Source organism: Oxyura jamaicensis, chromosome 4 (genome assembly GCF_011077185.1).
Source record: "Oxyura jamaicensis isolate SHBP4307 breed ruddy duck chromosome 4, BPBGC_Ojam_1.0, whole genome shotgun sequence".
NCBI lineage: Eukaryota > Metazoa > Chordata > Aves > Anseriformes > Anatidae > Oxyura > Oxyura jamaicensis.
The window spans coordinates 15168685-15181978 of record NC_048896.1 but is presented as its reverse complement, the minus strand read 5'-3'; the positions used below and the strand labels follow the sequence as shown (position 1 = coordinate 15181978).

Below are 13294 nucleotides of genomic sequence, written 5' to 3'. Positions count from 1 at the left end.
GAAAGAGAATGCTGGTGCAGGACTGGAGTTAACTGACCTTTTTGCAGAAGGGGCTGAGAGGACAGTTACACAATAGCAGCTTTTTGCATTGGGTTGGGTACGCTTTGAGACTAAGGTTGTTGTCTGTTGAAAGAGATATAGATGTACATTAACAAGAACTGCAAGGGTTTCTTATGTTCCACATGCTCATTCCAATGAGTATCAGTGCTTTCCTTTTAGAAAACAGCTGTATGCAATAGTTTTCCTGAAGCTGCACTAGCCCCTCTTCCTCCACTTTAGAGCAGCCTCTAGCTGCAAAAGTGGGGATGGGGGGGTGGAAAGAGATCCCCTTGTAAATCTCAAAGCCCATTTCACTTAGTGGAAGGGCAAAAAGGAAGGCTTTTGTTATGAGCACAGTTACATTTCAGAAGAGAGACAGATGAGAAAGAATTAAGGCAACTGCTCGTTCTCTGAATATAAGCACCTCCCTTCTACATGTCAGAAGGCCAGAGATGACTACTGTTAGATAAACAGGCTTCTTGCTACTGCTGATAAAGCCTTGAAAGTTTACAGGACGGTCTTGTAAAAGCTTTTCCATTGTGGAGAAGGTTCTTTTCTAACACATGTGTCTGGTGGAAAAATCTGGAAACCTTGTTACATTGGACTCATCTTTCTGTGCATTGGGAATGTAAATAAGAGACTAGCAACACTTCAGTTAGATTTCTCTATTGAGTTTTTCTTTTGTCTTTATTGTGGTTTATATTCCCAAGTTAAGAGCATGCCAGCATTTTACATGCACTACATTCCTCTGCAGCCTCTTAAGTTGAGACAGCTGCTACTTGTTTAATCAGGTACTTAATGGAAAATAAAGAACAAAAGCTTTCTAGAGAAAGTAAAAGTGGTTAAATACTTTAAGATTATAGTGTAGCTAAAGCTTAACAGGTTTTTGAAACTGCTTCTGTGAACTGCAAGAGAGCTGTCTGAGTCATTTTTAGGTACATGTTTCTAGACAGCTGAGGCTAATTTAGAGGAAGCAAGCCAAAAGGTTAATCAGGGCCCTATTCTGAGGTTAGCTTCTGCTTGCTTCATGGGCATTTTAAATATACACCTGATACCAACAAGCACTTGAAGATGGTTATCCCTCCTCAGAAGAGAACTGTATGCTTGCTTTTGGTCCGCAGATCAGGAGCATGAAGCACAAAACCCAGCTCCGTAAGAACTACCAGACTAATGAGATGTTAAGTCAAGATAAATCCTTTCATTTTCCCAGGCAGGCTTAGAGCAGGTGATCTTCATTTGGATTTTGATGTTCTGTATCATCCCTAAGCCCTAGCAGCCATCATTAGGATGCAAGTTTTCTTTACCTCACACCAAGATAACAATCAACTGAACTTGAACAGTTTCTGCAAGTTTAAGAGGAAATCCAAGCCCCTCATACTGATGCATGAGTCTGATTCCAGCACCTAACACTACTACAGCCACTTAACATTCCTGAGGTAGATGAAAGGCTACCAGGCTTTTTTGCCTTTTTTTTTAAACAGAGACTCAAGTGCAAGGCAGTGAACTTAGCCACCAGCTGCAGTAAACCAGTCCAGTAGAGTATGGTAAACTCTTCCAGAAAAGATGGGTTCTTCCCAGCTAAGACCAGAGAGAGGAAAGATATCCATTATTATTATTAGAGATTTTGCCTGACACAGGGGTTTCATCTCATGTCACTGAAAATTGCCTTAAAATGTGTTTTCACACTAATTTTTATTTAGCTTCCAAGTGATAGCACTACTGCCTGTATCATCACTTCCTTTTATATTCCCTCCACCCCCATAAGTGCCACAAGCAAGCAGCCATCCTGTCCTGTATCCTCAGCATCCCTCTGTCCCAGGCACTCACAGATGCTCTAAGTTAAAACCAGGAAGAAGCAGATTCTTTCCATCATCAGAAATAAAGCCCTTGTCAAGTCATGACAGGCTCTAACACCTGCATCAGAGCTAGGTCAGAACCCTCTCAAAGCTGAGAAATTACACACGGACTTCGTGGGAACTGTTTCACAGCAGGACTTTGTGTGATTTGTCAAGCAGCCACACAGGGTGACACCAGGCCTGGAGCTGTAGCATTACACAGGGAGACCCACATCCCCACAGCCACACTGGTTTCACAGAGTAACTCCTACCAACCATCTGCATCTAGCGCCAGGCAGCCTTTCACAAAAGTGAGGAAACCTGCTTTCTGTACAGTAATTTTATTTAAATCAGGTTAACTTTGTTTTTACACTAATATCTCAGTGCATCCTTTAAAAGAAAAGGAAGTCTTCATTAAAAAGTGTTTGTACATAAGACAACAAATCATAGAAATTAACACAGTAACATCAACGATCCCTAAAACATGCACAATTGTACACTGAGCGGGGGGGAGGCTGTAGGGATAATACGGAGGGGAAGTAGGGCTCTCTTCCACATCCACTTCCAGGTAAGAGGAAAGAAGTCTTTCTCTGCTTTACAGTGGCTTAACACAAAATAGAAACCAAGGCCCGTGACTGCAGTACCGATCAGAACCACTGGCACTTTCTGGATATCCAAGATCTGATTACCATCAGTAAAATCAGTCAAATCCAAATAACCATGCAAGTTTACAGGAAAACTTTTTACGTGGCACCTGCTGGAAAGCTCCAGGGTCAACGTACCATACACCGAGCAAAGCATGTGAAGGAGCAGCCATTCAGTATCACTGTCCTGCCTGTGGCAAGCCTGTGTTGCAGGGCTCAGGGAACCCATGGCACCAAGTGTCAGAGTCGAGTCACCAAATTGAGCATCCCTTTCCCACACCTGCACGGCTTCCACCCACCCTTAGAAGTCACTTCCTTGTGCCAGAGCAATGCAGCTTCCTTCTTATACCACTTGATGCTTTTATGAGATTTCAGGTGTTTCCATTTCTTCTCTTGGAAATAGTCCTTTAGGATATGAGATGCAAGTCCCACGCTCCTCGCGCCCCAGGCAACAACAGCTCCTGTTCCAGTCAGCCAGGACTTCCAGCCACCACGCTGCCCCGCCTGCTTGTTGCACAGCCCCCAGCCTGGGGCTGTCTGGGGGTTGTGGCCTGGTAATCCAGATATCCAGATGGGGCAAAAATAGTGATCACAGCTTCCAACGCTACGCAGAGCAGTCCCTATACTCTTGATAGCAGCACATTACCAGGGTACCTGATCCTACATTTGGTTATTAGCCTTGGAGATTTGGGCATATATATATATATTATTTTTTTTTTTGCACACAGGAACACCTGCTACTACATCCTCTGAAAGATCTTTTATGCTTCAGACCATAGAGAAAGCAACCATCCATTCAACTCGTCTTCTGTTCCTTCTCTGTCTTCAGTTCTTAGCACAAACCTTCTGAGTAGAAGCACAAGCAGCTAATACCTGACACCTTAAGCCAGATTGATAGGTTGGCCTTGATTGGCCCCCCAACTTCACCTTAGCATAACATTAATATTCATTTTAGTCCAACCTCAAAAGAACAAGAGAAATAATAGGTGACAAAGCGTATGCATTATTGCAACCTTAACTATATGGAATGGTCTCCTTTACTGGATTGATTTAGCCACAAATTAAAGGGAAGGGAGAGGAAATGTTGATGAAGAGGAGGCCATTTCAAAGCACTGAGGGGACCTAACACCCTCTCCTACCAACTGCAGAAAGACCACCAGGAAAAAGGAGATTTCATACAGAAGCAGCACCTACATCTATCTTACAGTGCATAAAGCCCAGCCCCAAAGCCATTTTCTTACTACCAGTATTGCACTTGCAACCGCTACATGTTGAAACACTGCAAGAGGCCAGATGTGCAGGGAGGGGCACCTGGATCCCCACCATGTGTGGGAAATGGAAACACACACACCAACTTGTGTCTCTCCCATTTGTTTGGCTCAGCCCACCCTGAGCTACCCTCCAGTGCCATCCTTGTGAGTAGGACGGTTGCTAAACCGTAGTTCTTCGCTTGTGCACTCGCATGAAAGTGCAAAGCTGCAGGGGCACGTGGGCAAGCATGCGTGTACCCTCCAGAGCCGGCTGTACCGCCTACCCAGCTGAGAAGGCTGTAGATGGGACAGAAAAACAAACAAACAAAATCCCTTCAAGTAATTTAAAACAGCCCATTCTTGAGGTTACAGCTGCACAGAAGCAGCGACCAGCTGGGCCTGTTTGGGGTGATAAGGCAAAGAAGTCTCAAGTCCTGGAGGGATGAAGAATGAGAAGGTGTCAGTAGTGAAAGATTAAGAGTTATTCTGTAGGTTGCTTCTTCACGCTCCTGTGATTCTCATCTCCAACTGACCAGCACCAACTGCTCCCGGTACTTCTGCACACAGGTTGGCTATGCAAGCTTACCACAGGCAGCCGATACAATGATATAGATGATAACCTGGGGAAAGAAAACAGTAGACTTAAGTAGATAATCAAATTTCTGTCAGTCAACTGCTGACTTGGCCTGGCAATCGAAACAAGTTTGGAAACCCCAGGTTGTCAACACCCTGAAATAACTTGTCAGATACCCTACAGAAGTTTGCACCGAGACCTCTTCCTCCACATCCATGCAGCAACACAGGATGAGAGATGTCCTCCAGCAAAGGGTTTGGTGCTGACAAAGTACTTCACATATCTAACTGAAGTTATACTTCAGCATCCTCACGTTAGCGCTGTTTACATTTATTACAGGCTGGAGGGACACCATCCCAAGTTAATTAACTAAATACCAACAGGAATAAGGCCTAAGAAGCCATAAGAGGTGGAGGAGCCATGAACTCAATGTCTTAGGTTCTTATAAGCTAGACAGAGTTGTCTAGAAAGCTTTTCCTATTGCCTCGACAAGAAAGGCTGCCTGGCACAACGATCCTCTTTCCACACCTCCCAGACGACCACCGTAGCACTTGTTTTAGAGCTCAGACCATTCCAAGCACGCGTGCATGCGACAGCAACGTGCTGTTGGCATTTTCCAGTAGCTAAGCCTGACTGAAGAGCTAAAGGTTGTTGAGCTCCGTACTTACAATTGATACAATGATGATGATAATGGTGAGCTTGAGGTTCTTCATACACATGGCTCTAGCAAGGTTCCTGCTGGTAGTTTTGAAAGTGACCGACTGCAAGAGAAAATAAAACAGCTATTTTGTTCCTGAACCTGCTGTAAAGAAAGCTGCATCCCAAGAAGCTAGATGAAGATGCACACACCCACACCATCCTTCCTCCCTAATAACCCAAAGCACTACATTTATCTCCTCCAGAGTCATTTAATTCCTGCAATTACAATGCTGCAAAGCCAAACGGGCATCAAGGGAAAAATTCTCCCCCATGCTACTTTAGGGGTGACATCAAAAAACAAACAAAAAAGCGTAACAGTAAGTCCAGAACCAGCTTGAGTTTGTGCCCTCCCACACTCAGCTTGGGAGAATTAAGCATGCAGAACACCACCAGGTCTGTAGGCTGTCCACAAGGACTAGCTTACCTTGGATTACCTCTGGCTGGATTCTCATTCAACTTGCAAACTTTGGAGAACTGAAGTGCTCCAAAACATTTAAGGAATTATTGATATTTCAACAGCAGATCTACTCAGGCAACAAGCCCTTTAATGCTAGAGCTTTCCTCCAGGATGCTTGTCCTGCTCCAAGGCTGCCCAATATCCTGCCATTCACCTATTCAAGACAGGCAGTGGTTGCCAGATGACCTTGAACACCCACCAGGCTGTTAGTATAACGTTTTTCACATGCGTGCAAGGAGATGCCTGCACAGAGAAAGGCCACAGAATCTGCGCTGAGCCAGCTCGGCAGCACACTCTGCTGGTTGTTTTCAAGTTTTCCCCGCAAAGCATCCTCAGCATTTTCAGATAAGGCGACACCAAGCAGAACTGCATCGCTAACTAATTTTGATTTCAAGCTGATTTCCAGGCTCAGCCACCACCTGAACTTCGGGAACACTTCTCCTACCCAGCTGTGAAGTTTCTAGGTGTTTCTAGGATCCCTGGATACCGACACAGCTGCCCAAGTGCAGACATGCAGCAACAGGCCTCATCTCAGCCCAGACTGGCTCTCCAGAGGACAGGACTACTTTGAGTACAGGCTTCTTCAGATCCCCCGACCAGAACAAAGCCCTCACTACTCTTGCTGGGAAAAATCTGATGTGCTTGGTTTCTGTACAGCATTCTGGTGGTAAAGGCTCACATGGGAGTAATAAACTGGTCTCAAGCTTGAAAACTTCAGTCCTGGATTTCTAAGGACACTCTCACCATTGGGCTGCAAGGCACTCAGACTAGAGCCATGTCCCATTCCTTCAATTTCTGCATGGTTTCCAATAACAAACATTCCCTGCGAGAGTATGGAGGTGACTTCAGATTAACTAAAAAAGGAATTCCAGTCCATTTGTCTAAGGTGTTACACCTGGGCTTAGACTACTTCCTGTCGCTATCTGAGAAAGTGGTGAGGTTTAAACACCCAGTGCTGGAGGACAGTATTCCCAACGGGGTAACCACGAGCTTCTCTAGTGTCTCTCTCTTAAAGCATTACTCCTTTTTGCCAGCCCTGAGATGTTTGTATCTCCCCAGGCCCCATACAGGACCCGCTAGCACTCTCCTGGACCCTGCTGAGGAAGGTGCTGAGTCAGGTCTAGGGATTCCTAGGGAAAAGGCAGAAAAGTTTCCAGAGCGTAGGCCAACTGATGCAGGACCCCAATTTCCCCATTTCTGAAGCTCTTCCCCAGCCTTACCGAATCCACAAGATTCTCGGTTTTATCAATCAGCAACTCCAGCTTCTCTCCTCTTTGTGCCACGAGGTCTGGAGAAAGAAAGAAAAATCTGTATCTGTAGGTAGAATCCCAGTGCAAAAAGCTTCTTCTAATACCCAAAGCTCAAGTGCAAGCCAGGAGCTCTTGGCAGTGGTGTCTGAGACAAGAAGTGGTCCTCAACCCTTCCAGATTGCCAGGCAATGGTACTGAAGGAACAGTCTCACATCTCACATGCTTTGGGACTAAACCCACTCAGTTTTGGTCAGCTCTAGATCTAGTTCTCTATTTTTAAGTGGTCAGAGTTGTCTAAGCCCAGTCCAAAGTGTAACGGGACAAAACGCTGAGAACTTTTTCCTCACAGCAGCTGCAGGAAGGCCACAGTGACAGAGACCAAGTCCAGAGCATGTCGCACCCCATCACAAGCTCTGCAGTGCCATCAAGCAGTGCTCCTTGCCCCCATGTGCCACCATGAACCAAATCCAAAACAAGCTCACAGACTTGGAGCTCCCCTGGCCCCTTCGTCCCCGGTTTATTTTGTCAGGAGAGGACAGCCTGCCATCAGCTCTGCTCGCAATAACTCTCCCTGCAGGGCACGGCACAAAAAGAAGCCGGGTACCTATGTTTCGAACCATGATTCCTTTAAGTTCATCAACTTGGGCTTGCGTCTCTGCCACCTGGTCAGTGCCCTTGCTCTCCGAGTGGTATTTCTGTAACAAACGAACAGTCAGTGACAGCAAGAATCATGCACACAGCACTCCAAACAAAAAGGGAAGCTCCTGGCCACTACTGAACAGCACAAAGGACGTACATTAGAGACTCCAAGAGACATCACAAAGCAGGTAGGAGACAAACCCCAACTTCTCAGCCACTTACAGATCACACACGTCCACCTGCTCCTGCACAGCAGACAAGTGCCTGCAACTTCCAGAGTGCCCAGATCCAGAGTGCCCAGAAGTAACAGCCTCTTCTGAAGGTTTAATCAGTTTGCAGCAAGGCAAGTTAAGACGCTGTTCCCACTCCCACACACCATTTTGCTGCCTTTTTAATAGTTCAGAATTTTCAGGATCTTCCATAATTCTCTGTGAAACATATCAGGGGAGCCCTGCAACTTCACACGCAAGGCAGAACGCATCTCTCTGTAGGTGAGCACCAAGCAGGAGCTCCGACAAAGAAGAGGGCCTGGGAACTGGAAGCACCACGCAGTGTTTGAGATGGCCACTATGCACTGCCTGACTGCTCTTCCTCTAAAGATGTAAGCAGAGCACCAGCAGACCCCCTTCAGTGGGTACATGGTTCAGGCTGCTAGGGGGAAGAAGCACCAGCCAACATCCCCAGCTTAAAAGGAGTCTCACAATATTTGCAGAAGCAAAGGAGGGGAGTTGAGGTGAAGTCCCTATCAGGTAACTAAGCTCTGCTATTCCTGGATTGACTTCAAGTCTGCTGTCCTCACAGGTCCTCTGCAGTCAAGCAATACCAGCTACAGCTCCACTGCCCTGCTCCCTAAGTCTCCTTCACCCAGGGAAACTGGTCTCTCTCAAAATCCATGGATAAACCTTCAACTTGCTCTAAACTTGCAGCCACTGCACTCATCTGAAGGCCTTCACAAAGCACCTCTTCATACAAGACCATCTTAAAAGACTTGCTGACAGCAGAGCCCAGGACGAGATCACGTTTGCTGTACTTCATGACAACCTACATGGCCTCTTAAACCCCCGTTTTCTCCCCAGTAAGCACTCAATTCGCATCCATTTCTGACCACATGGGAAGAAGCAACAGCTGAGTGCTCTAACAGCGTTCCTACACTCATGCCACAATCCACAGCCGTAGCTCTGAAAGGAACTCAGAGGTTCCTTTTTTAGGAGAAGTTGCCGAACTGGCACACTCTCCGAGCTGGTCACTGGTTTTACTGGAAGCGTAACCTCCCTTTTCAGCATTATCTGTGTGATGCACTTGAGTAATAGCGTGATCTCTAAACTGCCACGTGGTCTCTTCCTCCACACTAAGCATCCTCAAGTTAGTTCAGTTACCACCTCGATACAGTCCTGCTCTTGCACTACGAGGCCTTTGATCGCTGGGGGCTCTAATCTTCACAAGTTTTAGAGCCAGAGGGAACAGCTCTCCGTTACTGCTTCACCTTTATTAGTCAATGCCTGGAATACATCAGTATGCAAAACCTAAGGAAAGCAGCTCTACTCCTTGCTTTAGAGAGATGGAAAGGCTGGGATTTTTAGAGGAGTAGTACCACCACGGCTCTGAACACCGCCTGGCTCTTCTGATAAGACAATTCATTAAGCTTACTGCAGCCGAGAATCACTTACATTTCGATAAGTCATCACTTCAAGTAGTTTCAGTTTCGGACTCCACACATCAAGGCTTGGTGGCAAGGAAAAAATGAACTTCCTGTCTGTGATAGGACCGAATCTAATTTATTATGCACAACTCATCGGGCTCTTCTGAAGCCACACTGGCTTTGTTATTCATTGCTTTCTGTCTGCTGTGTAAGCCAGAGAATAGTTTTTGCAATAAACTATGTGCAATTTTACATGCTCTGAATCACCTCTGCTCGTCATTGAAGGTACCAACACAAATGACTTTTCACAAACTCCAGTACAAGCTTCAGGAAGCAACAGTGTGAGTGCAAATCCTTCCTTCAGGGTTCCCCACATCAAAATCCCAGCTACACCCTGCATCCCAAAATGCAGCTATTACTGCTGGAGAGCGTTATTAAGTTTATTTTTGCACTTACACAAGCTGTGCTCTCAGACCAGCAGCAAAGGACTTTTCCTCCTGCACCTGGAGTATCATGAAATCTGGCATTTTTAGCAAATCAGCAGGAAAAAAGCCAAGCTTTGAGGACAGCAGCAGCAACACTAACATGCTCACCAGGCTCAGCAAAGCAAACGGGGAGCCTCCTACACCTCGCGTACAGTGCCAGCTGTAGCTGCCCCAGATACAGCCTGTGTACTAGCTCTGAAAGCCAGATTCCAAGGACATCCTCCTTTTAATTTCAGACAGGTCTCAAAAAACAGCATTGCTCAACTTATGAAATTGTCTGTAGTCAATTAAGAACTCTTAGAAGTGTGACTGGAACTTTAAACAAGATTAAAAACACTTTTCTTGCAGACCACGTAGCCTGAGGCTTTGTGCACTAATAACATTATTGATCACGAGTCACAGGGCAGTCATTTATTCCATCTCTATTCCTATCTGACATCATTCCTCTCATTTGACATTACATTGAGCAACTACGACCAAGCCTGTAAATTTCCACAGGACCCTGCAGGTGCTTGAACTTTACCACTGCAAACCAAACACCAGGGATAAGCAGGAACCGCAACATCACCGGAACACTTTGTATTTTAAGAACATCCTTTCTCTTTCCTAGAGCAGCTGCTTTCTGCCTTTCCTCTCCTTTCCAGCACAAAAAGCCCCACCGAAGTAGGGCGGGATGTTGTCTGCAGACTCAGGTTACCCATACAGTCAGTGCTGTCTTTGAAAATAATAAAAAAAAGAGCTCTGACATGCTGCTCATCTCATTCTATGGAGGCTGAAGGAAAATGCAAACGCTACGCTGTGCGCTTAAATACTTCAGAAGCTAAACCCATACACTGCTGTGAATAAAACACAGATCAATATTGGTATTTGAGATCTTTGTCTGGCAACTGTGGGCTTTGCCACACCTCAAATAAGCAGCGAGCAAAGCACTTTTCTCAAAGTGTGAAAGTAGCTCCACGGCCGTATCAGATTCTTGTGGTGAGTGAAATAAGCACACAATTCCTCTGCACTTCCAGTTGGAGGGGGACTCCAGACCAATCAACCTGTCCCTTCAGGATTCCAAAATCAGACACAGGGTAGCTAGAATAAACTCTTCCAAAACCTGATGATTCCTTAAGAACTATACTACTGGGCAAGAAGATGCACTATGCTGCTGGCAGCTCCCTTTCAGACAGCAGCTTTCCTCACTGCATCTGTGCTGCAGCGATGCTCTTTGTACCGCAGCCCTTCACATGCAATTCGTCAGGAATTTTTCATGATCTCCGGTGTTACGGGCTTCACCTTACTTCCAAACTGGAATCCTACTGGAGGTGCTTCTCACTTTCTTGCAGAATTACAGTGGCTACAGTCTTAAACCATCTTAAACACCAGTCCAACCCCAGCTGAAAAGCGTGAGTTGAGGGTGATGCAGATACATGCCCCAGCTTCTGAGGTTGGGAGGGTCCAAGTAAAATCCCAGCACATCTATCCTCCTCTTTAAGCTGCTGTCTTGGGAATGGAAGTCCTTGGAGCACCTGTGCAAGCTAGCTGGCAAGCCTACCGTGATTCTGTACAAAGAATTCTGCGGCCCAAGCCCATTTTTCTTGCCTCCTGAAATGAAAGCTGTACCCTGAGCACATCCCCTGTCGCACTCCAGCAGCATGCCACAGATCACCATGTAGCAAGAGGGAGAAGTGAAAGGCAGTTTGCAATTACTCGGTACTCAGTTCTGAAGTTTGCTTCAATTGGAAGAGTAACACGCGTTTTTCTTGCTCATAATGACAGGGACCTCATATCTTGGACGGGATAGTCAACTGGAACTAGATTTGAGATTTCAAATGTTACCTTTAAGATCTAAAGTGCACCTATACAGTGCAAACAGTGAATGCATCACCAAAAAAAAGGGGTTGGGGACAATAATCACTGAAGCAGTAAAGCAACCCAGCTGTAGGGAGAGCACAGGGAAAACAGCCAATTCCCCCGGCTTTATAGTCTCAACGTGGCACTTCGGTTACAAGTGAACAAATACAGGAAGACCTTTTGGGGAGAAGTTTAACTTGTCAGAGCAACATCCCATGTAGCAACAGATCTCACCAGCTGCGCAGCTAAGACACTTGAGAACTCGCTGTTCATTGCATAGGGAAGGGCTGTCTGTGCTCTTGAGCCATACGTGGTCTGAAATCTCTTCTTGATTTCATTCAGGAAGTTGAAGGCTCTGGAACGTTCAAAGTCCTAAAAGGGAGAGAGCAGACCGCATCCAGTCAGTTAGATAACGAGGCGTACGGGGCATGAAGCCAAGGAAACCACAGTTATCAGCTCCTAGCAGGCATGCTGTGCACAACGCTGCAGGAGCTGACTGGTTATCCTGGGGTTTTAATAGCAGCCAAATCTCGGGCACCTTCCCGGACATCAGCTGGAAGCAGACATTACTTAAGTATATGGAGTTCTCATTCTGTGCCTGGTATCTTTTTCCAACGAGGGAGAAGATTTTGCTTTAGCATTTCTAGAACTGGAGTACAACGACAATTGAAAACCAACCTCTACATCTAGATTCTACGCACTGGGGCTGCTGAGAGAGAAACTAGGAAAAATAAGAACTTAACTTCAGGCTAACTATTCAATTTGAGTTTCAGGCTTAGGCTTCAGAGCTGCGTTCTCATTCCCATCAGTTAAAAGCTCCAGTGGAAAAAAAGGCATCTCAAATTAGCGCCCATTATTGATTTTTCATTGACATACAGACAGAAAAAGCTAAATCTCGTGAGGAGCCTGTATACGCAATAGCTGTAACCCAAATACTTACATCATCCGTGATGCAGAGGTATATGATCCTGTCTTGGCAGATGTAATGAAACAGATAACTGCAAAGAGGGAAAAAAAAGTCATTTGAAGCTGCCACAAGACTAATCTAGAGGATGCCAGTGTCCACAGGGGCTTCAAGGGCTGGAAAAGGGCAAATTCCAGTTACAGTACAGGGAAAGGCACAGATACCAACATACCCCGGCCACCTTTGTTCAGATCCTAAGTTCAGATCCTAGGTTCAGATCCTAAGCATCTCCATTCCTATAAGCTACGCTGCGAGACCACTTACACGTTAAGGGATCACTGACATCGTGCACTTCTCAGCATCCCACACTCTGCAGTAACCGTGGGACGTTTAGCTGCCGCACAAGTTCACTTCCATGTTCCTCCAGCTACTTAATTGTGAAAAACAAACCCCCGCTGGGATACCCAGCGGTAAGATTCACGTCTAACCCTTGTCAGGGTATCCAAGCATCCACGCAGAGTTAGCTTGAGAGGTTAGTTGGAGTGGCAGGCCAGTTAATGCTTAATGAACCTCGCTGGTACAGTGACCTGCTTCTTTAGCCGTGTTGGTAGGACCACCGGCTCGCACTGCCTTAAGTTTTTCTTGCAAAGACTAAAGAACAAAAGCAACCACAGAAGAAAACGAATAGGACAGAACAGTGATCGGGGCAAACTGGCTGGAAGCACGTGGCTGCGTTAACGCCTTGAGAGGCGTGGTGCAAGCAGCTGTTAGTTACATGCAAAGCAAACAAGCCACAGTTGACAGCAGCATCTTCTTCGCGAAGTAAAACCAGGCTGTTGTTTCTAGGCCCATGAGAAAAACAAAACAGAAAAAAACAAAGTTCATACACAGCTAAATGCAAACCAGAACTGGTCAGAGCAGTGTAGCTCAACTCACTGGCTTCAGCTGTTGGTTTTCCTGACGCTGTTCCCTCACCACCACTGCAGAACCCTTTCAGGAAACCTCTAGGATACAAGGGAGTTAATGCACACGCTGCAGAG

General features: G+C 46.0%; 1 protein-coding gene and 1 long non-coding RNA gene across 4 annotated transcripts in view; one reads left to right on the top strand and one right to left on the bottom strand.

Annotated features, from left to right (window-relative positions):
- Positions 1-938: 938 nt before the first annotated feature.
- The window catches only part of VAMP7 (vesicle associated membrane protein 7), a 31458-nt gene continuing 19102 nt past the window's right edge, over positions 939-13294 (bottom strand). For 2 of the 3 annotated variants that reach the window (XM_035323977.1, XM_035323976.1), the window contains 6 exons: positions 12291-12348; positions 11585-11722; positions 7353-7443; positions 6719-6786; positions 5011-5103; positions 939-4388 (listed from right to left, as the gene is read on the bottom strand). In XM_035323977.1, the coding sequence (XP_035179868.1) occupies positions 4341-4388; positions 5011-5103; positions 6719-6786; positions 7353-7443; positions 11585-11722; positions 12291-12348 (496 nt within the window). In that variant the 3' untranslated portion in view covers positions 939-4340. The remainder of the gene's footprint in view (positions 4389-5010; positions 5104-6718; positions 6787-7352; positions 7444-11584; positions 11723-12290; positions 12349-13294) is intronic. The other variant, XR_004750203.1, reaches the window with a different exon arrangement.
- LOC118165744 lies at positions 10620-11384 on the top strand. The gene is made up of 2 exons (XR_004750205.1): positions 10620-10726; positions 11301-11384. It is a non-coding gene; the product is annotated as an uncharacterized LOC118165744 (long non-coding RNA).